General features: G+C 39.3%; 1 protein-coding gene across 4 annotated transcripts in view; it reads left to right on the top strand.

Annotated features, from left to right (window-relative positions):
• Positions 1-24,257, top strand: part of LNPEP (leucyl and cystinyl aminopeptidase) — a 56,222-nt gene that overhangs the window by 26,476 nt on the left and 5,489 nt on the right. For 2 of the 4 annotated variants that reach the window (XM_026044121.1, XM_026044120.1), the window contains exons 4-17: positions 4,290-4,421; positions 6,870-6,990; positions 7,651-7,805; positions 8,143-8,256; positions 10,014-10,145; positions 12,877-13,008; positions 14,537-14,697; positions 16,282-16,370; positions 18,583-18,763; positions 19,493-19,649; positions 21,155-21,339; positions 21,954-22,115; positions 22,821-22,961; positions 23,808-23,889. In XM_026044121.1, coding sequence (XP_025899906.1) covers positions 4,290-4,421; positions 6,870-6,990; positions 7,651-7,805; positions 8,143-8,256; positions 10,014-10,145; positions 12,877-13,008; positions 14,537-14,697; positions 16,282-16,370; positions 18,583-18,763; positions 19,493-19,649; positions 21,155-21,339; positions 21,954-22,115; positions 22,821-22,961; positions 23,808-23,889 — 1,944 coding nt within the window. Of the gene's footprint in view, positions 1-4,289; positions 4,422-6,869; positions 6,991-7,650; positions 7,806-8,142; positions 8,257-10,013; positions 10,146-12,876; positions 13,009-14,536; positions 14,698-16,281; positions 16,371-18,582; positions 18,764-19,492; positions 19,650-21,154; positions 21,340-21,953; positions 22,116-22,820; positions 22,962-23,807; positions 23,890-23,990; positions 24,068-24,257 lie in introns of all 4 variants that reach the window. The other 2 variants (XM_026044122.1, XM_026044123.1) reach the window with 2 other exon arrangements.

Consider the following 24,257-nt stretch of genomic DNA (forward strand, 5'->3'; position numbering starts at 1 on the left):
ACTTCACATGCATAGACAAGACTAACTCATTTCTGTTCCCTCTCTGAGGTCTCATCAAAAGCTTGTCAACCTTTATCATCATCCGGTAGAAACTCATTAATACTAGTATTAATCTGACCAGTAATGGAAAAAAAAACCTGCACATTTGGGAGTTGGTGGAACATGTATGTACACCATGCGTACAAGGGTCCCACAAGGTTGTCTGAGGCTCAGGTGCCAATGCAACTGTCCTGGTTTTGAAAACCAGTGTAGTCACGGACTATTTTCACACTAGTTTCCTGCTCTGGAAGTGTTTTATTTGTTGTTCCTTTTTTCACTGAAAGAATTACAATACAGCCTTTGCTGGACAAATCTCCAGTATGATGTAAACAAGGCAGAGTGCTAGCTTGCTTTCATCTGGAGCTGAATTGAGTGGCCTGAGGCAGCTTTCGTAAAAGAGGTTCATGCTTTTTATTCTACAGAAAGCAAACCATAGTTTGTGGGGGAAGCAAGCATGAACCATTTGCAAATAGTGGCTACAAGTCTATCCCTTTACTTAGGCATACCTTCTGCAGATGATGGCTCCTCTGAAAGAAATATTTGCCTCCCAAAATCTGCTATACCATACCAGTAGCATAAACTTCCATAGAAAGTCATTTCATAGTTTGCTTCTACCATAGTCTTTGTATTTCTGTATCCTTTCCTGCTCGTGGACATGGTTATAAAGAGAATGTGCAAGGATGATCTGTGGCAGTTCTCGTCTCTACTAGGTCAAATGGAATTATCTGGTACGTCCTTAACGTCTACCCCCTCGGCTGCCAGCTTGGCTGGGGATGAATGGCAGATGGAGTGGAAGGAGAAACCACCATCAGTTCTGCTTCAGCTGCAGTGGCCAGCTGAGGAAATTGGTTGGGGTTAATTAACAGCCTGCTGCCTTGGGGAAATGCTTTGTTTGGTCATTTAATCTAGTTGCTCCATCAGCTTCCCTCTCTGCTCAGCCTGTTCTCACACAGATTTCTGCTGTTTTGCGCAAGGTGTTTGTGCAAGCCTGTGCGGGCAGGAAGAAGCCGTGTGGGGAAGCTGTGCTGCGATGCCACAGGCTGGTGGCATCGGGCACGGCCGGGCGAGTTCAGCCCGCGGCTTCCTGTGGCTCTGCAGGCGGCTCCTCTGCTGCAGCCTCCTCGAGGCAGGCTGCAGGGAGGCCACTCGGAGCCTGGGCCCAGGGTTGCCAGCAATTGTACCTTCAATTTGGGGACTGTTTCAACAAGCGTGCCTGAAAGGGCAACTCTATATTTATTTTTCAGTGAATTTCTTGTCTAGCTGCCTGATGATCATCCTGTCATTAATCTAGCTGGCTGGGAACCAGCTGGCTCCTGCAGCACAAGGACATGTAAACTAACCCTGGGAAAGGCACACTGCTATTTGCCTTACTCCTGCAGCTTCCCAGGAGCTGTGCTTTGCACAGTCCCACAGAGCGAGCGTGTGTCTGGGGGCTCAGGGCTGAGCAGGAGCTGCTCCCCACCCTCACTGGCCCTGCTCAGCTGGGAAGGCTGTTAAAGAGCAGCTGGCAGCTCTGTTGGTGCTCTCAGAGGGAGCTGCTGTTTTATACTTGACATACACACATGCCGCAAGGTGTCATCACACGGGGAGAATCTGTTGAGAGCTGCCTGTGCTGCAGGACCACGAATGCATCTCTGCTCTCCCTCGCTGTGGGATGTGCTCACATGGAAGTGTGGAGCTTTGCTTGCTGCAGAGTATCGTTCACTGCGTTGCTCTTGCAGTAGTGTTCTCAGGGTGGTAGCAAGTGATCCCCAAATGGAGATTTGGGAAATAGGATCTTGTTAGCTGTTTTTGTGGTGAAAAATGGGATGTGTTACGCTTTTTTTGTGGTTTTATACATTGGCATTATGAGTTTTTCCTGTTAGCCACTTGAGCTGTATAACTGCACTGGAAAGAAAAACTGCTGCTTCCCTTGGTTCCAGCATGGTGCCACACATAGATCATTCTTCAAATGGTGTGTGATGCTCCAGCGTCATAAATTCCTCTTGGGATGACGTGATGCCTCCTACGCCTTCCTCTTGGCTTTTTCATTCCTGCCACTGTTTGTCGCACCGTTGGCATTAGCTATAGATCTCCTTTGGCCTTGCTGACTGCATCTCTTCTGCTCACCTACCTGCTTGTGCTGTAGGCAGAAGCTGCTGCGCCTCCTTCAAACTGAGATCCCTCGTGCCCTCCGGTTTCATTGGTCTTTTCTGTCGGGCAGCTTTCACCTTCCTTCCCGGCCTTCAGTGTCCTGTTGCATTTAGTCTTGCTATCTGACCATCCTCTTCGAGTCCTGTTCTTCCATTTTCTTTGTTTACAGTGTTTAAAAGCACATAAGAATTATCAGCTGCTCTCTTCCTCCCTCCTCTTCCCCCTTGCATTTAAAAAATTGGTTGTTCCTTTGTGTGATTGATAAAGATTTGGAAAGCTTCCAGCTGTGAAACCAAGAAGAAATCAAAAAAGACATTAACAGGAATGAAGCTGCATATTTGGTGCTGGGAATCGAATGCTAGTTCTCGATTCAAGAAATAAGTTGGATTACATTAAAACTTACCAAGAAGTATTAAGAGCATACTGAACACATAAACTAATCTTCTTTCTAAGGCATAAGCAAGAAATTAAAAATGATTACCTTACACTTACCTGTTTATGCTCCAAACACTTTTAGTCTCTTGGTTGTTTTCTCTCCCCCTGGCTCCTCATTATTTGATGCCATGTAATTCTTCCCGTTTGCTGTGCTGACTCATGACGTGTACAAACATGGAGGCTGTTAATGGAATCAAAAATGGTGCCTTTGGTTCTTTACAGTTATCCAAGAAAACATGTTCTCCCTTGGGAATCATGAGGATTGCTTTTGTGACTGTACAAAATTTTTAAAATGAATTAAAAACTAGAGTGTCTACAAGAGTGTTTTTTAATGTGTACGTTCCTTATACCAGCGAGTTCTCTTGTTTTATACATATAACTTTTTTGACATATTTTTATGATTTAGTTTCATGTTTATCCCTGATCTTGCAGGTGCTCATGTACATGCCAACTACTTACGTTTTAGGCCTAGCCTGGATTGAGTGTTCGGGTGGGTGGCACGGTCTTCCACTGGAATACTGAAGCTAACAGGAGTGAGCTGGTTTTTGGATGCGTGAAGAAATAAATATCAGATGCGAATGAGAGGGATCGTATTGTGCTGAAGTGTAACATTGTCCACATCATTACTAGCATGGACCCACTTCTAAAAATAAATGCTTAGAGCTCTGGTGGGGGTAGAAGGGGGGGAAGTACAAGTTCTCCTGTAACAGCTGCAGGTCTTGGGAGCACTATGCTGGATGTAGAGACTTAAGAAGATCAGGCTTTTTAGTTTATCCATGAGAAGGTTAAAGGGTGAACTTACTCGTAGGCTATAAATACCTGTGTGGGCTGTAAGTCTCAGGAGCAGGTTTTATACTAGCTGCGTACACAGCTAGTATGGCAGTGTACAGTGGCCGGCTCAATTCAGGCTAGAAGTAAAGGATATGAGTCTTTGAATGCGAGTGTTGGAGGGTTTTATCTCTTAAAGAGAATCATTGACTTTGGAAACCTCTTAACTGCAGCCACTGCAGAAGGGTTATCTCTGCTTTGTGAAGGAGATGCTGTAATAAAGACCCAGCAAATCCAGGGTAGGGATTTGCTCAAGGACTGACGTTCTGTGCATGTGTAAAGAAAGGATGATATTTGGCTTGTATATAGAGACCAGGCTAGGTAGTTATACTGGTCTGTTCAGACCTGCAAGTCTGCCCTCTCAGTGTGCCAGCTGAATGTTGATTCATTTTGATCTAAAATGACCTTGTCTAAAAATAAAAATAGCTTTCTTTTTCCCCATGCCTTTTTATTTGAGAAAAACTGCTTTCTGGGAATGAATGATTCGTATATAAAATTCTTGTAAGAGTAGGGGGACTTTTATGTTGGGGGACTCTAGATGTGAACTGAGAGGTGCAAGATTTCTCTGCAGTAATGCAGTTGTCTAGTAATATTGTATAATAAAAGCTTGACAAGTACTATTGGGCAAAGTAGGCTTAAATGTTCCAGCTCTCCTTGATTTATTAAACTCTGAGTAATTCAGATAAGGTTGTGGGTCTTTTCTGTCCTGTTGAATCATAAGCAATCTTGCAGAACATCTTTGGGTTTTGATTATTAGCGGTTGCTAGCTGCTTGTGAAGTAATGGTGTAACTCGCACGGATCGCCTGTATGTCTGCTGCCTGCAAGAGAGAAACTGTGTTCCTTTTACCTGCAGAAAGCCACTACTCCTGTGACAAATGGAATTGTTCAAGATGAGTTTTTTGTGAGTTTGAAGATGAGCACCTACTTGGTAGCCTTTATTGTTGGAGACCTGAAAAACATCAGCAAGGAAACAAATGGGACTCTGGTAGGTTTGTTCCCCTCCAGGTGCCCTCTCCAGGCTGCTCTGCCCCACGAGCCTCCCTGCCATTTATGTCGCTACCCGCTTTCTATGACATGTTCCAGTGGACCCGGAGACATGCTCCTCTTTGCCTCAGAAGTCCATTAGCTACATCCAGCTACATCCATACATTAGCGCCAGCCTCCCCACCAAGTAGAGCAAATTCAGCCCAACTTTAAATCTGTGCTTAATCACCTGAATATGATGATTTAATTATTGCGCGTGTCCTTTTCCCCTGCCTGCCCATGACTTGAATCTAATCGTGGGTCTTGTTTCAGTGTGGTCACTTGCAAGGTTTTGGTCTGCAGAGTCAGTGAGCAGTTCCTGCAATATGTGCAATTACAGTAAATAAATAATATGGTAATACTAAAAGATCTTCCTTAATCTTACCTGCAAGAGGTGTGAGAGTTTCATGTGAGCAGCCATTTCCATGGCTGTAGCAGGAACTGCCCCTTTGTGGTGGGAAGTGGGAAGTGTCGCTGCCTGCCTAGCAAGAGCCAACCTGGTCAGGACTAACAGAGGGAGAGGAAGGGCTTTTCAGCAGCAACAGCAGCCCTGAGCATTGTTATCTTCTGGGCTAGCAAAGCACTATCATAGCCTGTCTAAATCTCTTCAATCTAGCATAAAGAGGGAAAGATACTGGGTTTCTAACAGTACACTTTCCTTCTGGCTCAGTAAAGTAATTCTAATTATAGCTTAGTAAGACTTTATGTAGTCTTGTCCGAAGAAATTCCTTTCTCCTCCCCACCCACCCTTGTGGCTGCCATTCATCTCTTGCCAGAAAGGAAAGTGTTTAATTATTTATCCTGCCCTTTACCAGGGACAGTATTAACAAGTGTGCTAAAAGTTTCGTAACTGCCGAGAGCGCGAAACTGTATTTGTGGTATGCTTTTCTGTGCTCCTAGTAGTGAGCTCTAACTTGCATGGATTGCTAGCGTTTCTGTGTCGGTATTTTAGAAGTATTTTATGGCAGAGTAAAGCCTATAAGCTGTTGTGGTAGGAATGGTGCATGCTTATTGAGGGAAGGTGGTTCTCGCATGTGCTTCTCCTTCATTCTGACCACTAGAAGCAATAAAAGACCAGAAGAATCACAGAGGGTTTCTGAACCCTCTGAGAGTTAGCCAAGCTAGGGAAGGCACCCGAGCACCAGGGATCTAGCCAAGTACAGGAGTGCTTAGCAGCCTGAGGAGAGAAAGCCTAAGAACGATCACAGCAGGCCAAGCTGGAGCCCAGGAAAGGGCACGTTGGGCTGCCAACAACAGGTAATAGGCCTGGGGACACTGAGAAGAGGGCAGGCACAGAGTGATGTTTCGCTAGAGATGCAATCTCATCTTGCACCAATTTGTGGTTTGCAGAACCAAAGAATCTGTACTAACCAGTTCATGTAAAATGAGCTTTTTGTCACGAGTGTCACAATGGCAAGCTCAAACTCGAAGTGGGTAAAGTTGCTCTGTGATCACAATGTAATGAATTTTTTTTTCCAGGCCCCAAAAGAACCCAGGTGGCTTTTTTGTTTGTTTTTGAGCTTAAAGTTCGCAGCTGATAAGGTTTTGTACATTCAGCAGCACTAGATTAAATCTCTGCTGGTATCCACTTGGTTCTGCTCTGCTCAGGAGTAAAAAGGGCGCCCTATCCTTCCACTTGAAACATAGTTTGTTCCTCGATTCACAGCTGAGCAAGAGGGGCCAAATCAAGTTTTAGTTTTGTTTTTGTAGTTTTGTTGCGATTTGTCCATGAGCTGAAAATATAAAGGGGAAGAAAATAAAAAAGGAAAGAAAAAATAGTTCAGCATTTCTTGTGTTTGAAAAGACATGCTAAGTGTGAATGAGCAGAGATCTATAAGCCATATCAAAGTTCTTACTCTTGTAGCTATCTTGGTGTGAACAGAGAGAGACCTTACTAAATTTTTGTGAAAGCTTCTTGCACTGAATCTAGTGTAGCCTCTCCCTTGGGGGAATGGATTAACTTGGTGCAAATCATCAGCTCTTGAGCGAGTTTCTTTTGGATGGTTTTAGTGATATAGTGATGATTTAAAAAAAAAAAAAAAAAAGCTGAAAATTGCAAATTCAGGTTTAAAGTTTGCAGGGAGGAGCAGTTAATGACACATGGAAGGGGAAGTAGATGAATGCGTTTGTGAAAACCCTTCCCGAGGACTGTCCTAAAAGTGTCATAGAACAGCTGAGAGCCTTGCACTGTCCTTGCCTACACTTAAGTTAACATAGTGACTATCCAGTTAATTCTGTATGTAGCAGCAAGCTTCAAAGACGGCTTGATAACCCATGACTAAAATTACATGTGTCCCAAAAGCGTGCTCCAGAATTTGATCCCCTCTACTGTGAGTTCTACCTTTTTCTCTTCTAGAGATTTTGTGACCGAGTGGTTTCTTGTTTTGTTTTTCTCTCCTGATTGTACTAGGTATCTGTCTATGCCATACCACAACACCTAAACCAAGTTGGATATGCTCTAAACACAACAGTGAAGCTTCTGGAATTTTATCAAAAGTACTTCTTAATAAACTATCCTCTTGAAAAGTTAGGTAAGGCCTTTCTGAACTTTCATTTTAGAACAACAACAACAAAAGAAATTGTTATGAACTCTAACAATACTGGGGAATTTTCCTGCCTTTAAGCGGTGTTGAAAAGACAGATATCATAAAACATCTGAAATAAAGCTGCCCAAAAATTGTTTTTAAAATTGACTAAGTGGTTGGACATCAGCGGCAAGTGATTCCCAAGCTTGAAAAGAGTGAGCTTTTTGACCTCACATTGTAAAGACTTGTATATGACATCATCAAAGGAAAAGTTTGGCGTCCTTTCAAACATGATGTGCTTGGCTAAGAGGGTACAAAAATCGCTTTCAGTCATGTGCAACATGATTTCTCTTCGTGTCTGTCCAGGAGAGTTCTTAAACACAGTCTGCTAAGACCACTGTCGTCAGCAGCAATTCTTGGTTGCTTGTCTGCATGCAAGATCTTTAGACAGGGTTTGTCTAGTGCTTTGAAGTTGTTTGTTTTAGTATTGCTAGAGAAAGATGGCCATAAATTTACTGGGCAGCTTCTGTGTTTGACAGTGAGTCACAGGATATAAAACCCAAGGGTTATAGGGCTTAGGTAGGCTAATAGGTAAACTTGAAATACAGAATTGCTTTCATTAATAATTTCCAGCAATAACTGTAGTCTCTTTTAACTCTCTTCCAGATCTGGTAGCTATTCCTGATTTTCAGGCAGGTGCTATGGAAAACTGGGGCTTGATCACCTTCCGAGAAACAACACTCTTGTATGACAACCAAGCATCTTCAGCAAGAGATAAGAAGCTGATAACTGCAGTGATAGCTCATGAGCTGGCCCATCAGGTAGTGGATTATTTAAATACTTTTCAGACAAATTAAGTCATCTTGCATTTTAATTCCCCTCCTAACCTCACAGTGACTGTGGTGCCTGGTTTATCTGTGCAAAATGCTCTATTATCCCCATAGAAAAGACAGAGCGCTGCTCTGCGCACTGAGCTTTTCGTACAAAAGCATTACTGTGGTTTGCACTAAACTCTTCTTTGGCACGACAGCTTTGACATCGTGTATAAAGTTGGGGGTGAATGGAGTGTCGTTATGCTCATTTTGTTACTTCATCAATTTTAGTGAGAACATATGCTATTTGTGGAGAGAAAAGGATTATGTTTTTGCTCTGTTATAGTGGTTCGGCAATCTAGTAACTATGGAGTGGTGGAACGATCTTTGGCTGAATGAGGGATTTGCCACTTTCATGGAGTATTTTGCTATGGAGGAGGTTTTTCCAGACTTACATTCAGTAAGTACTTTATATAACTAGAGTTGCATCTTCATTAAGATCTAATTTTTATTACTGACAGCAAAGGACTGATGCTTATGAACTAGCATTGAAACTTGCTTTGTGGGCCATTTAAATTATGCTTTATTTCTTTTGTTTTGGCACTTTTGCACTCCAAATAATATTGTTTTAATTTGTGTTTTCTCTAAAATTTGTTATGGAAGTGGTAACTGGAAATATGCAATAGTAGTTGTGTGTTCAGACTTGCTTTGTTACATAGCTAAAATTTCCTCTGCAAAATAATGTCCATTAAAACCTCTGTCTGTGCACCAAATTATGCTTTGTGTGTTGCGAGTTCAAGCGTGTTTCTGACCAAGTTTCTCAGTTTTCATTTTTTCCTGGTGGATTTAGGCAGCACCAAAGATTACCAAATATGCTGGAGCAGCCTTCTTATTTGTGTCTAGGCCTCTAGGTGATTCAGAGACCGGGACCTTGACCTAATAACATGCTATGGTGTCGCCTGTCGATTCTAATAGCTTTGAGTTACGTGAACAGTACAAAGCACTAACCCGCCCAACGCTTCTCTTTATAAACATGGTGAAGGGAAAGGAAGATTTTTGACGTAATAACCTAATGATGGGTTAAGAACTTACTGGGGAACAGAGTGACTTCTTAGAGTCTGAATAATCTGAAGGCTTCAAACATAGTCTTTTATCTCCATGAGAGGCTATCTGCTGTTAGGAGTAGTAAAGCAACTCGGAGAAAGGAATATTGGTGGGACTAAAGGGAGTGGGCAGTGCACAGACCACACTTCTCCCCCTAGCATAAAGATACTCCTCTAGGAGAGAACACTTCTAGGCTCTGTTTCCAGGGCTGCTTATATGGCTTGCCTTAGAGAGTCACTAGATAAAAAGCCTAAGTGATACTGCCTCTTTCCTGCATGCTGAATTGGACCCTTCTCAGCATCCTGGCTGCTTGTTAAGAGCTTTTCAGCATGTAGGCTCTTATCTCCCCCTAGTTACTGTGTAAGGGACCCAGGCTGATAACTTGGTTTCTTGCTTTGAGCTGGGCATCCTAAAAGTTTGTCATGTGGCCTAAATTTATTGTTGTGTTGGTGCCTGCCTGAAAGTAGGGTTATAGTTGGGGGTAGTTCTTCTCATTGGGTACAGATAGTAAGGGGAGAACACAAAATTAGTCCTCAGTTTAAAAGGACGCAGATGAACAGTGTGTGTGCACTTCATTCTCAACTGCCTGTTAAGCTGCTTTGACCGGTGTCTAATTTGACCACATGGTGGTGCCAAAAAGTGTTTTATTAAAAGTAGAAGTTCACTCAGAAATTCTGCATTTAAAGAAAATAGCTTTAGAATCTTAACCTTTTGAAGAGCATCTTGATTGTCATATATGCTCATGTGTGGTGTTTTGGGAGGTGTTGGTTCCTGTAACATAGTAAGATGCATTCCTGCTCTGCAGCAACTCTACGCAGTCACTTCTCAATGAAATGTGCAGCATAGTAACTTCAAATATCTTCATCCCAGAAGGAAAAATAGAAGTTGGTAACTAGGGTCATTTGATGAGCCACTACTAATATTCACACATCTTATAGTTAGTGATTTCACTGCAGGCTTTACTTTTTAACATGAAAAAATAACATTGAACCTTTTCCACTAATCTGATACAGCAGTCTGCCTGTCCTTCTAAGAGGAGGAAAAAGACAATTTTTATTTTTCTTGCCATGTATGTTCTAGCTTCTCAGATACTTGTAAATGTTTCTTTTTTAGGATGAAGATTTCCTAAATCTGATTTTCAAGGCTATGATGAAGGATTCCTTGAACTCTTCACATCCAATCTCTTCTGTTGTTCAGTCTTCAGAACAGGTTGAAGAAATGTTTGATGCACTTTCTTATATAAAGGTAAATTAAAAATTTGAAAAGCCTTTGTAAATTTGTATGTGAGACTGTAAGTAGGCATATTTTGACAGTCATTTTGGGAGTAGCTTACACATAGCACAAAAAGTTTTGTTCCTAAACTGTTTCTGAGGTGCTGTAATATTTCATTAGGAAAAGATTATGTGTCCTTATATAATGCCGTTCTGCTTGGTATATACCTCAGCACAAAAATAAAATACTTCTGCAAACGTAAGTTTGATGAGCAAAGTGAAATGTCTAACTAGCCGTATATCCTGACTTAGATAGGAATCTATAACAGGTACTTATAGCAAAAAGGCATGTTTATAAACAATCTTTCTTCTTTATAATTCCTGCTTGTAAAAATCAGTATTTTTGAGACTTCTTCTGAGATGGAGATTTGCATGTGAGGATTTCACAATTTGACAGCATACCAGGTTATTCGCCACTTGGTTATGTCTACTTCCAGTGTATAGTGAGGTTTGTTTTCGAGCTTCCCTCTATCTTATTTGGAAAAATATGATGAGAGCAAATACTTCTATTTGCCAAGTTTTTATTTATATTGTCTCCATCTTTTCATATTGTATCCCATACTTTTTGATAATATTAGAGGAAAGCATTTCTCTCTTCTAGCTCTCATTTCTTCATGCCTTTTTTATGTTTGTGTTGTCATCTAATAGGAAACGTTGGGGACGGCAACTGCTCCCTTGAAAGCAGTCTAATGCTGCCTCTTCCTCTGCTCTGTGCAGCGTGGCTCCCTCAGCTGTTTTAGCTTGCCTGCTGTTTTAGTTGGTACCCTTCCTTTTTTCTTTGAAGACTTCACAACTCAACGTGTTGTTTGGCATCCCTTGGTAGTCTGAGAAGCTGAATGGAGTGCTTAAATTTGTGGCGTGCGTCTGCTTTTCTCTTGTCCTAAGAGTCCTTTTCTAAACCACAAGAACAGAGCTGTGAGATCTTTTTTCAGCTTTGGCTGTGAGATGGATTCCTTTTCAGTCCCTTAGCTGTACATCAAAAGACAGAAATCATTTCATGTTTTCAGAGTTGTGATTGCAGTTGCCTTTTGGGGGCTTCTGGAAGCTATAAACCTTGCATGATTGTGCTTGTAACAATGTAAATCAGAGAAATTTATTACTCTTTGATCAAAACTATATAAATGCAGTAGAAATATTCTAAAAGCAATGGAGTTTGAGTTCCAGTGTTTCAGTTGCTTAGTAAAACATAAGTTAGGACACTTATTTTATTGCTACTGGATCCTTCATCTCTTTGCACATTCTGGATGAAGACAAAACAACCTAGATCGCTGAGTTTAGGAGCTAACCAAATGAATTTCAGCCTGGCACCTTAAGAAACAAGGTTCTTGTTGCTCCTGTCTTTATTTGAGAGACTTTAATTGCACTGGTTTGTTTGTTTGCCTTGTGGTTTTTTTTTTGTTTGTTTGTTTGTTTTAATTTATTTTCCTTTGTATTCCACCCCTCCTGGCCCTGTTTCTTGGCTCGTGCTTTTGGCAATTTGAGCAGGAAGGCACTCACAACTTAGTCCTTCGTAGTTAATGCATTTCACAGCTTGTTTAACTTCTACTGTACTACCAAGTGACACAGATGAATAGATGATCTCTACATTTTATTGCTCTGGAATAGAAATTGCTATGCAATATTATTTTAGACATGTTATTTTACGAAGTACCAATACGCTTAATGTTCCAGGGTGGAACAGGAAGCCAGCTGGTATAACAGTAGTGTTTGGAAACATTTGACACTAGATACTCCTGAGGAAAACCAGAAAGTAGAGCATATAGCTTAAATATGCAGGCATACAAGAAAAGAAAGAGTGTCTATATTCTTTAAGATTATGGTAAGGGATATTCCCCCACTTTCATGAGTAAATGAGATTAATGTTGTTCAGGTGGACCTCAGTTTCATTCCAGATATTACTTGAATTGCACAACTTTAATTTGGAATCTGTGAAAACCATACATGTCTACATGAAAATCTTGCCTTTTAAGTTTTCTTTATCCTTTCTCTCAAATGTGTTTTAGTATCAAAAATGTAAAGTATAACTTAAATTTTCAAGGACTATGGCAACTCAACTGCACCCAGTTGTACAGTGTGCAATTCTTCAGGCAATTTTATTGATTAAAGACTGTGATGTAGGAATGTTTCTGAAGAAGGATAATGGCTTTCTACTATGTAATCCATCCTTATGTTTACACATTCCTGGCTCTTTTGAAACTAAAGATAATATTCACTGTTTTGCAGAATTGCTGCTTAATATGCCTTTCTAATAAAACATGCGTGTATCTAAACACTGTCAAAATGCACTTATTTGAATTCCAGCTCAGCTCCCCTGCTGATGGTTTTAGTTTTTTGACTTAGCTGCAAAGCCTATAAATATCAAAAACCATTTCTCAGTTCCACACCATATGGATAATTATTGCTAATGAAATATGACAGCCAGTAGAGAGACTTCAGTAAGAAAGCAGTATATTTTGATTATGATAATTGGAAAAAATGTTCAAATTTTAAGCTCTTAGAGTTATATTGGGAGCTTTTGAAATATATATACATTTTTTTCTGTTTTTTTCACAGAACTGATTGCTAATATAATTATTCAGATGTTTGGGAAAAAAATCTACCAGCTTCTGAGTTAATCATATACTATGACAGTGCTATAGTTTGTATATAGTTCAACAAATTCTTTAACTCCCCTTTAATTTACCTGTTTTTAAATTTTCCTCAAGGGAGCTTCACTTCTGTTGATGTTGAAGCAATATCTCACTAAGGATGTTTTCCAAGCTGGCGTTGAGATTTATCTGCATAATCACAGCTATAGATCTACCAAGAGCGATGACTTGTGGGACAGCATGAATGAGGTATCCATTCTTGATGCTCTGCTTGCTTTTTACGTGTGTTGTGGATTTTGATTTATTTCCTTGTTTGTAAAGAAAGTGAGAGAGAATACACTATAGGTAGATACTTCACAGTTTGTGCTTGTGCTGCTCCTGAGTTCCATCATAGAGATGCGATGTAGACACCTGTAGCTTCTAGAACTGCATTCAGGAGTGCCCTAAAACCTTATGGAAGTGGTATGCATTACCCTATCTACCAGGTGAGGTGCTATCAAGTAAAAAAAAAAAAATTTTTTTTGCTATGGTAAAAATACAAGCCTATCATTTCTAATAGAATTAGATTGATTAGCTGACTTGGAAAATTTTCTGTTTTTGAAGGAAACTAGTTCAGTGGCAATAAACACTAAATTACTCATCTGGAGCTAGACTCTCCGTAGGTTAGAAAAAAATCTTTCTGCCTGTGTTTGTGGCTCAATTTTAATTCAGAAAGACTGAGGAGTAGAACAGGCAAGCAGACTAGATAAGTTTCATGGTCTTTTAACATTTCTTATAGGTCACTTTAATATTATTTTTATGATTTGCATGATTGACATTAATTGTATAGTTTCCCATTTTGGTGAATTTTCAAGTTTGAAGAGAATTGCTTCCCTGGAATTTAAAACCCTATTTAAGGTTGAGTGTTTTTTGTTTGGTTTGGTTTCTGTCCTGTGTGTTTAGGAGAGCTTTTTGCGTGTCATTCTATATGTAATACTGTAGACCTTTACCATGAAGGTGAACTGAACGTGGTGGTGTAGTCTTGGACAGAGAACTTGAATTCAGTTGACTGGGCTACGAGATGCTGACGAGAGCAACTAGAGAAGGACGTAGGGCGGTTGGCACAAAAATGTGTGTAACTTGAATGAGAAGTTAATTTCCATATGTCCTGTGAACTTCACCTAAGTGAAAGGTGCTTCCGAAGGTTGGGTGAGCATCTCTGCTAGTAAAGTGGCAGTGAGGCAGAGAAGGTATAGAGTACTGGCCCGTCAGTGCGCATGTGGTCATACAAATAATTGCTAAAGGATGAACAGGAGATTGGGGGTTAAGCTAAATAGATGCTGGTAAGCAGGATGAAAAAAAAGCAGTTAATACAAAAGCATACTTAACAGACAGATGCTTTTTTTTGTAGAACATCTAGATTTCAATTAAGTTTCTAATGTTCATAATAAAATAATATCCTCTAACCTGAAACATCCAAGTAGCATCAACAGAGAAAGGAGTGGGGGGAGACAATCTGCATTTAACAAGACTTTCTCTTCTTTAATGCTCTCAGCTCTATTTTTTGCAACATACCAGTTCAGCATCACTGATGTTTCTGCATTTCTCTATCCACTGCTTGGCGACATTCCTTCTACTTAAGAAACAGATTTACAAACACAGTGTCCAAGTGAGTCCCTGCAGGTGCTGAGTCCTCTACTACTTACCTGATGAGCTAAGGAGGGAAGATTTAAAAATGCTTGTTCTACATTTGTCCCCTTCTTTTTATGGAGAGTGACTTTTTTTTTTTAATATTTAGATTACCAATGGAACACTGGATGTAAAAAAGCTAATGAAAACATGGACTCTGCATAAAGGATTTCCTTTAGTGACGGTTGTTCGAAGAGGAAGGAATATCTCAGTCCAGCAAGAGCAGTTTTTGTATCGTGCAGAGCCAGAAAATTGGACGTCACCTGCAAGGTTATTACCACCTTATTATTAGTATTCGTTAAAATCTACCTGCACATTTGTATGTCTCTCCCATTTGTGTTCAGGGGCTCCAGTATTTTCTTTTGAAAGTTGGCAGTAATAAAGAGGATGTATCACAGAAACACAAGCATTTAATATCTGCCTTGAAAAATAACTGATGGTCCTTGCCTGTTTCCACCTGGGCAATGGGCTTGCCTCGTAACTTGTCCTCATGCTTTTAAATTTGACATGATGACCAGCAGTTCAGCTTTCTTAATACCAAAAGACAAATCTCTCAAAGTGTTTTTTGTTTGGTTGGTTTTTTTTTTGTCTTTTTGAGTTTGTTTGGTTTTTTTAATTTCAGGAAATTGTGTGATTATGGAAACTGAAAGGAGGATCAGTTGAATGGGAGTTGTGGTGGGAAATACTGTGATGAAAGGAATTGTATATGACCTATTTTAGAGCCTCTGCTTCTTTGTATCAATATTAAGTGTGTACTTTGAGCCTTGTTGGAGGAGAGTATAGAAGGCAAAATCAAAGCTTTCTTGGTTTAACATTTTAAAAATAACGTTCTGACATGGTAATAGCTAAATGTATGATGGCTTATCTCTACTGTACCAAGAATAAAGGGAAGTAGGTAAGTAAATGCTGAAGAAGCAAAGACAAGTCAGTTATGATAATTGCGAACCTGAATTCACTGCATCTGTTTAATATTATGAAACTCAACTGTTTTGTAGGAAACTGAAGTATGTAAGTTCGAATCCTTTGAGATATTAATGTTTATTTAGCTGTTTGAAATATTGATGGGAACTGAAATATTAATGGGAACCGAGTCCTCTGCATCATCCTACAGAATCAGGCTGAAATAAATTTCTCTTTTGAAATGTTGGAAGTTACAGGGATTTGTCTTACATTTGTTTTATACAATACAAAGAAAAAAATGAAAGTAATGTGTAATTGAAAGGATAGGGAAGAAAAGAAGGCTTATTAAGCTTTATTATTATTACTATGTTTCTAGTTGTTGCCATATGGGGAGTGTTTGAAAATGTCTTGAAGAACAGTGTGTGAGGCCTTCACAGACAAGGTCCATCTCAAAACTGGAATGCATATGTATAATTTAATTGATCTCTCCCACTTTTTGTTTCTTACTTGTCAAATTCTTATCATTTATAGACAAGTTAGCATTTGCTCTTCCAGCTTACAGTTTGATTGAGTCTAGCTTGATGGAATCAATCACTTCTGCTTTATGTTAGCTTGATTTGGAACTTTAGTTGTGTGCTTGAATCAACATAAACCATAAAACAAGAAAACCCCATAAAGCTTCAGCCGATGTTCTTTTCGCCTCACTCTGGTGTTTTGTCTGGTTGCATATCTAAAACAGCCAGAGATTTCCTCCCGCTGTGACTTCCAACAACCTACTTAGAGTGTTGAGACTGAGAAAGAAGTATTCGGAAACTCTCCCATCCCCTAAAGATGATGGGAATTAAAAAAAAATGATTGTTGCACTTGCTAAAATGCTAAATCAGACTTAATGAGGAATAAAAAGTAAGAAGACAATCATTAAATATGTCAACAAACATTTTCTTCCCTTTGCAGTTATCTGTGGCATATTCCTCTCACCTACATGACAAGTAACTGCAACTTTACCCATTGTACTAATGCCTATTTACTGGACCAAAAGTCAGGTATGTGGCTCAAAAATAACTTGCTTTCTATAGGTTACTTACCTTTCTCAGTACACATTTAGTATATGAAAACAAGGACATATATAGTCCAAAATAATTTCAGAGATTGTAATTGAGAACAATGCGTCTTAAATTACTGTGGTATGCTTGACAGCTTTAGGCTGTACATATATATATACACATAAGGCAGGTGCTGTTGATGGTGTCATCAAATGTCATGAGACTGCTGAGTGCCCTTAGCATCTTGTGTACCAGCAACTGGCAGTAAGTGGGACAGAAACCCAGGGCCAACGCTCGTAGGAGCCTGTACTCTTTGAACGTGACAGACTGCATGCACTGGGAAGCCTGTGCTTTGGAGAGCAGCCGGGGCAGAGGTACTCAGCCCATGTACTGAAATGGCAGCAGTTCATCTTGCTCTCTATACTACTTATTTAATTTAGTAGTGTAAGAATACATTTAATCTGGAGTAGGTTTAAGTTTTTGCGAATGTTGTTATAAAACTCGAAACTCTTAAATCTTTCTCACATAAACTGTGGTTTATCTGCAGTGTCCAGTTGGAATCATAAACAGGATTTTTTTTTCTTTTCCCTCCCCCCAAACCATTAATTTTTATGTGTTATGTAATTAATTGTTTGGTGTTGTGCTAAAATCATGTTGGCCTTCTATACTGGACCCGCTTATATCAGTAGGTCTTTGGTGATTTTTTTAAAGCAGATAGTCTGGCTCACTGTCATACATCTGCTGTATCTTTTTTCTCCACTTAAATTTGCTATTCAGTGCATTTGAATTATGTTTAATTCATAAGCATATCTGATGTTTGAAGTGAAGCTGTACAAATATAAAATCAAATGCTGAGTGCTAAACGTGAGGTTTTTAATGGTTAGCTGAGTTCACAAACTTCCAGCCTGCTAAAATGGCTTTGGAAGCATGACTGTCAAAGTGAAATAATGTTGTTTTGTATCATTTTGACATTAATTTTACAAAGTCTTCAAATTATTCTCAGCCCATGTCATTTGAGCTGAAGATTTAGAAAGACTTTTTAGGGATTGTCAGAATGGAAAAGCAGAACTGTTTAATTGTATGAGTTCTTGACTTGCTTAGAATGGATAGGTAAGTAACCTGATTTCTTTAGTGTTGTTTGACCTATAAACAATCTGCTGGTGGTCTCGTCTGTCATGTTAGTTTGGCATTCCCTGTAGGAACTTGTGTGGAGAATATTAGACTAGCAGAGGTGTACAAGAGACAGTTTGGGGTGGGTGGGATTGATAGAATACCTGTTAAATCTTAGTGGCATTGTAGTAGGAGCTACCAATTTCCATTTTTTTTGATGGTAGTTATCCAATGAAGTGAAAAGAAGGGTTTTGTTTAATTTATCTCAAAGCTCCTTTTCCTGCATTTAATTGTCTCTGGAAGTAGAGCATAGCCTTTTCATTTATTTAATGTCATCCCAGTTTCTGTGTGACATGTCAGTACTCACAGTAAGCTAATACAGTTTATATATAAAAACTTGTCCCAGGGTGTTCATGTGTTGCTAATTTAACTTTAATTGTAGTAATCTATCTAGGTCGACTAGATAGATTGCAGTCTAGGAAGATTGCAATCAATGCAATCTTCAGCTAAAAGTCAGTGACAAAATTAAGTTGTTTAGTATACTTCCATATTTCCACAGTTTGATTAGCTAGGTTTGCTGTTTGTCTGGTTTTGGTGATAGGTTCACTGGTAGAACACAAAGTAGCTGGCACACCATCTACCAGTAGCATAATGCTACTCGTTTCATTCACTGTCTCATGATGCCTGAAGTTTGACTTGTTGAAATGTTGATCTTGATCAAGGCCCATTTACCCCATACAGCCATCACTAATTAAAACTGCTCTTTCCTTCGTTTCTGTGATTGTTCACTATGCTGGGACCCCAAGGCATGTATGTTTGGTTCATATTTCTGTGTTGCATTTTAGAAGGTGTAAATAGGTGCAAGTAGGAGCTGTTCATTCAGTCAGACCTAGGATGGATGGAGGGAGAGGTACAACCAGAATTTTGGGCCCTTCCCGTAGACCAACATAGCTTTTCTTCCTCATAGCAAGGGAGACTGCTGCCATAGTGGGTGGAAAAGGATTTCTTGACCATCCAGACTCAGTTGTCTTTAGAGATTTGGAACTGAAAGAAGAGATGCTGAATGTTCATGTCTGCTGCTAAGTGGTTCTTTCTCCATTAGCTGTCATTGAACTTCCCGAAGAGGTGGAATGGATAAAATTCAATGTGGAAATGAGTGGTTATTACATGGTACACTACAGTGAAGACTGGAAAACACTGATTGATCTGCTGAAAAAAAATCACACTGCTCTGAGTGCCAAAGACAGAGCCAATCTGATCAACAATATCTTCACTCTTGCAGGGTAAGACTTCTATACTGGTAAGCATAATTAATGTGTTAATTTTTTTTTTTTTTTCAAAGTCAAAATCAGACATGGTTTGTGGAGAAGACTACTTCACAGAAGCAGTTTTCAGTCTTCCTTAGCCTATAGAAATTGCTACTTATTCAGTAAAAGTGATTTTAAAGTTACTTTACTGATGGTTCTGTATCAGTGTTATGTGTTATCTTCCTGATCTTTAACAGCAGCATCCATTTCTTTGCATCACAAAGAACACTTGGTTGTCTGTATTTCTTGAAGGCAGTATCTTTATCTGTGTAGTGATACCCTTCTACACTCTGTGAGTGTCCCATTTTAGAGAAGTGAGCTGCTTGCCTCTAAAATATTACTGGCTCACTCTTGTATTGTACATTGGCTCTAGAACACAGGTAAGACTGAATGTTCTGGAAGGCCTCTTCAATCACTGATCGTCTCTTATCTATCAATAATTTGTGGTATAAATTTTGAGTCATCTTAAGTTACTGTTAATTAAGGCATATTAGTGGCCTTTGTTACTATCTTCATACCAAAACAAAAACGTGGAAATGTCTGCATCTAAACTGTTTCTTATGTTAATCCCTCTACTTACCTACCTATCCTTCTCTTGATGTAATTGAGAATATTATAACCTATATCAGATGGATGGTATCTCTGCTATCTGCAACATACTTGTTCCAGAACCACTTTAACTGTTTGTGCTTGTTAACTTTACAGGCTGGGAAAAGAGTCTCTGGAAAAGGCCTTTGAGCTGATCGATTACCTAGAGAAAGAGAACTGCACTGCACCACTCACTCAAGCTTTGTTTCAGATGAATCTTATTTACAATCTCTTAGACAAAAGGGGTGAACAACAGCTGGCAGCGCGAGTAATGGTATGTCTTAGTTTGTGATAAATTCATGTTTGAAAGAATTTACGATTTATTATGGAGCAATATTTTTGTTGAACAAATTGTTCAGTAATCGTTTTAAGGCTTTGGGTGTTAAATGGTTGCCAGTCTTGCCTGTTTGTTAAGTAGTAGTGGTCTCTTATGGAAATGCTGAATCTTCTGGATTGACTTTTGCTTTTGTTCAGTGTTTTTTAGGAACTTTAATGCAGAGGGAACATAGTGGTGACTCAGCTTTTACTGCAGTGACTATAAAGGCCAATGTAGCACAGTTGTAATCAAAATCTATGACATTTTCAAGTACAGAGAACAGGAGAAAAATAGCCCTTTCTATGTTATTTCAGAAACCCATTGATGTGGGTGGAGTTTGTATAGCTGGTTTCTTTGTATACCTCCCACTTGGCCATTTTTTGGAGAAATTAGTGTGAAAATAGTTGTTGTCATATTGCAGTTGGGGAAATAGATTAACATCCAGTGCTGCAGACTTAGCCATGAAATAAACTTTGTAGGTTTGTTCTATCTTGTTCTTTTGAAGCCTCCATTCCACATTCATCCACAGGTTTAAAAATATGAATACTGCTTTATTATGTAGAATATCAATAAAGAGATTTTACCTATTTTTGTTTGCTTTGTTTTATTTTTGTGGCAGGTGTTTGTCTTTTTCTTATCTTTTTCTTTTTTTCTTTTTTTTTTTTAATGCCCAGATAAAATAGTGGATATATTTGTATTCTAGGTTAAGGGTGAAATATAAATGCTTAAGGCAACTTAAGAAAAGACCGAAGAAGCTACAGGTTATTTGCTGTGAATTGTAGTGCAAGCTGTGGTTTGCTTGCAGTGTGTACTAGGTTATTATGGTTGAATTTAAATTGTCTAAACATAGCCCCTGAGGAAAAGCTCATGCTCGCAGCCACATTAGCAGGCCTTGGGTGAGATGAAGTTGCTGTCAGGATACCTTGTGAGCTACAAAGCTGCAGCTATGAGTCCTGGGCACTCTGTAGGTGAAGGTTTCTTTTGCTTGTTTGCTTTAAAGTAAATTTAAGTGATTTGCTCAAAGTAAAAGCATTTATAAGCAAATAGGAGTTGCATTTAATTGAGGTAGTAAGCTGACTGTGAGTCTTGGCAGCTCAAAGTGTGGTCAAGTAGATATATTTGCTCCAAAAACACTTTCTGCCTTTCTTCTGCCTATCATACGGACGGTGTGTAACGCTGAGTTCACTGCTATGACCTTTCTACTACAGTAGTTCAAGCAGGCGTATCTTTCAGGTGTATGTGGTGTCCAATGTTTATGTTGGCAATAGGATACTATGTGTATTAATTGGAATAAGAAGATGTAAATCTGCTAAGTTGAATTTCCACACTTTTTTTTTTCTTGGTTTTTTTTTTTGTTTTGTTTTGTTTTTTTTTTTTGTTTTGCTTATTCAGTATATGAAAACCTCTATTGAAGAATTAGGTTCTTATCTTGTTGCTTGCTAATCTTATTTTTCCTCCTTTAGCATAGAATCGAAAGTCTGCTTGGAAATAAAATTGATCAGCAAACGTGGACTGATGACGGGACCCTGTCTGAGCGAGAGCTGCGGTCAGCACTGCTGGCTTTCGCCTGCACTCACCATCTGAGAAACTGCCGAGCGACTGCCACCGACATGTTCAAGGAGTGGATGAGTTCTAATGGCACAAAAAGGTACCACGAAAGCTCACCTGGTGCTACTTCTATCTGTCTATTTTCCCATTGCCTCCCATGCTTGGAACAAAGATCTGCATATTGACAGCACGCTTGATTCCATGTCATTTACTGTTCCTCAGCTAAAGCTAATTGCTGTTTCAAGATGAGAGGGAAAGCTATACCTGAGTTTTAGACTTTGTCTGCACTCTTATTGAATGTGACTGCAAGACTAGCCCCAAATTGCTTCCATCTGCATTTCCTAAGCTGCGTGCTCAAGGAGAATTACTTAGTAGCAGCATCAAAGTTAACCTTTTTATCTTGCAGAACTCGCTCTGCTCTGGGTTCACGTGGATTTTGTGCTGCAGAAAATGATTCAAATTCTTGTACCATTTACTGTGCTTTTATGTGACTAATGTAATTTGCTTTTTCCCAGTGAGTTAAAATACTAGAATGGCATGAATTCTTCTGTCCAGCAGACTTATTATTACAGAGTTAAGTTGCTCTAACAAGAGACATCTCTAACTTCTCTTATTTTGTGATTTCTTCCTTCCTAAGATAAGCATTTTTTTGCCTCTCTGCACCTTTTTTTTTTTTTAATCTCTTCCCCCTACACTCCCTGTTTTTCCCTGTAGTCTGCCTAGTGATGTTATGAAATCCATATTTGCGGTTGGAGCCAAAACTAATGAAGGCTGGGATTTCCTCTTAAAGATGTACTCCTCTTCAATTCCTGAAGCAGAGAAGAGCAAAATGATTGAAGCTTTGGCGAGCACAGATGATGTCAGAAAGCTCATGTGGTATGAAACAGCCAAAAAGTTATATATTATATAAATTTAAAATATTAAATCTTCTCTGAAAGCATAGATTGTAGGCTTTGCTGTTGTAGAATAAAATTCTGAATGTTAAATATAGCTAGATGATTTGTTCAGGCTTCCATAAACATCAAGAGTCCGACACTTACCTTTACAAATGACTTATGTAACAGAGAATTCAAAAAGTCAAAATCGAAGTCAATTGGAAGCTTTGCTTTGCTGGAGTAGTAATACAGTTGCAGATTGTTCTATTGAGTCTACAGAAATTGGTATGTTTTTATGCCAGAACAATAGATAGGATTTATTTGGATGAGATTTTGGCCTAGTATTGTGCCCAAATACCCATTGTAAGACCAAATCTCACCAGAAGTGTCCTGGTGTGTGGTTCTTGTTCGAGCTTTCTTCTCTTGATTTGTTTACTGCATCTTTTCAAAAAAACAGTGAAAATTCAAATACTTGACTTAGAGCTAAGAGCATTCTCATACTTGGAAGCTCAGGGTAAATTAATGTGATCAGTATAAATTGGAGCATCAATCTGCACCAGATGCCAAATGCAGTTAGATATTTGGTCTGTTACCCAGTCCTCTTTTAGTTCAGGTATATCAGGAGAAACGTGTGAAGTTGTGAATGGACTGTGGTGGTTTTGCTCAGTTTTTGTTTGTTGTCCCATTTCATAGTGTTGTCTTTTAGGTTAATGCAGAACAGCCTTGAGGGCGATGTCATCAGGACACAGGAGCTTTCACATATCATAGCAACTGTTAGTCAGAGTTTGCCTGGATATTTGTTGGCCTGGGACTTCGTTAAAGAGAACTGGGAAAAGCTGACACGAAAGTAAGTTGGCTTTTCTGTTTGTTTTTTTCTTTATTTTGACTTGTATTAAGATTTTTTTAAGACTGTTTTTAAATATGATTCGGGAAGAAATTGAAAGACAAACTTTGTAGTAGTTTAATAGGCAGTGGGGCTTTGGTGCTTGAGCCTTGTACTCGCTTTAGAAAATCTTGATTTGAATTCCTGTTATAAGGATGCTGTCTCAAAGACAGTTGTGGTGGATGTAAGTTTTCTGTGGATCAAATGTATTCAAAAGCAAACCTATGGAGTTCACTCAGCATGCATTTCTGCTCTCCTTTTTGTAGCAATTCCAAACGCAAGCAACAAGAAAATCCCGCTTGCATTAGAAATGATGTTTTTCTTATCAACCTTGCTGGCTCCCCAGTAGGAGAGCTGGCCTGCAAGTCTTCAAAAAGCTCGCAGTCATTGGAAAGCGTGTATTCTGAGTCTTAATTTTGATTTGGGATAGCTTTGTATTGCTTAAAGCTGCATGAGAATTCCTCTTCTAGCAAGCTTTTAATAACCAGTATGACAAAATTATCCTGCTTGAAATTGAAGCTGGGAGTGGATTTGGTAATTGTAAAATTTTGGAATACATACCACATATACAGGTTTTGATATTCTGTATGGGATGTCTTTGACCCTTTACTTTAGGAGCTGGGGTAGAAATTTGAAAAATCGACATGTCTTCAGCTCTAAAAAAGCATTTTTAGAGGGATTAAGGGTCTTCAGGCTTGGACTTTAAAAAGCTGCATCTCTTTCATCTTATGTGAGAATAAGAATGTGTACATCTTTGAACTTGCATCTTAGAGTGGTTCCTAGGTGTTTTCTTCTGTGTTTGTGTTTCAGGTTTCACCTAGGCTCATACACGATCCAGAATATTGTTAGTTGGTCAACTTGTCAGTTTTCAACAAAGACACATCTACTTGAGGTAGGTGGCATAAACTACCAGAAAGTGTTGCTTGTTCGGGGCAGTGATGTGCATCCCAGTTGACTGGGGAATAAGGAAAACACTGTTTTTGCTGTCCTTAGGACCTTTTCACAAGAGTGTGCAACTATGGCTATCCTTTTATTCCCAAGCGGAAAATATACCGACAAGCTTGTTGAAGGTTACATGTTGAACTGGTGGTTGGGTGTATTTGTTTTGGTTTCCTGTTCACTCAAAAACATTTTCCCATAATAGAGATAATGCGTTTGGGCCCTAGATTTGGTAAACAAGCTATGCATTCTGCGTCCCTGGAATCGGATGGAATCATAGAATCGTAGAATACTTAAGGTTGGAAGGGACCTCAGAGGTCA

Source organism: Nothoprocta perdicaria, unplaced genomic scaffold (assembly GCF_003342845.1).
Source record: "Nothoprocta perdicaria isolate Ctin4 unplaced genomic scaffold, notPer1 scaffold_35, whole genome shotgun sequence".
NCBI lineage: Eukaryota > Metazoa > Chordata > Aves > Tinamiformes > Tinamidae > Nothoprocta > Nothoprocta perdicaria.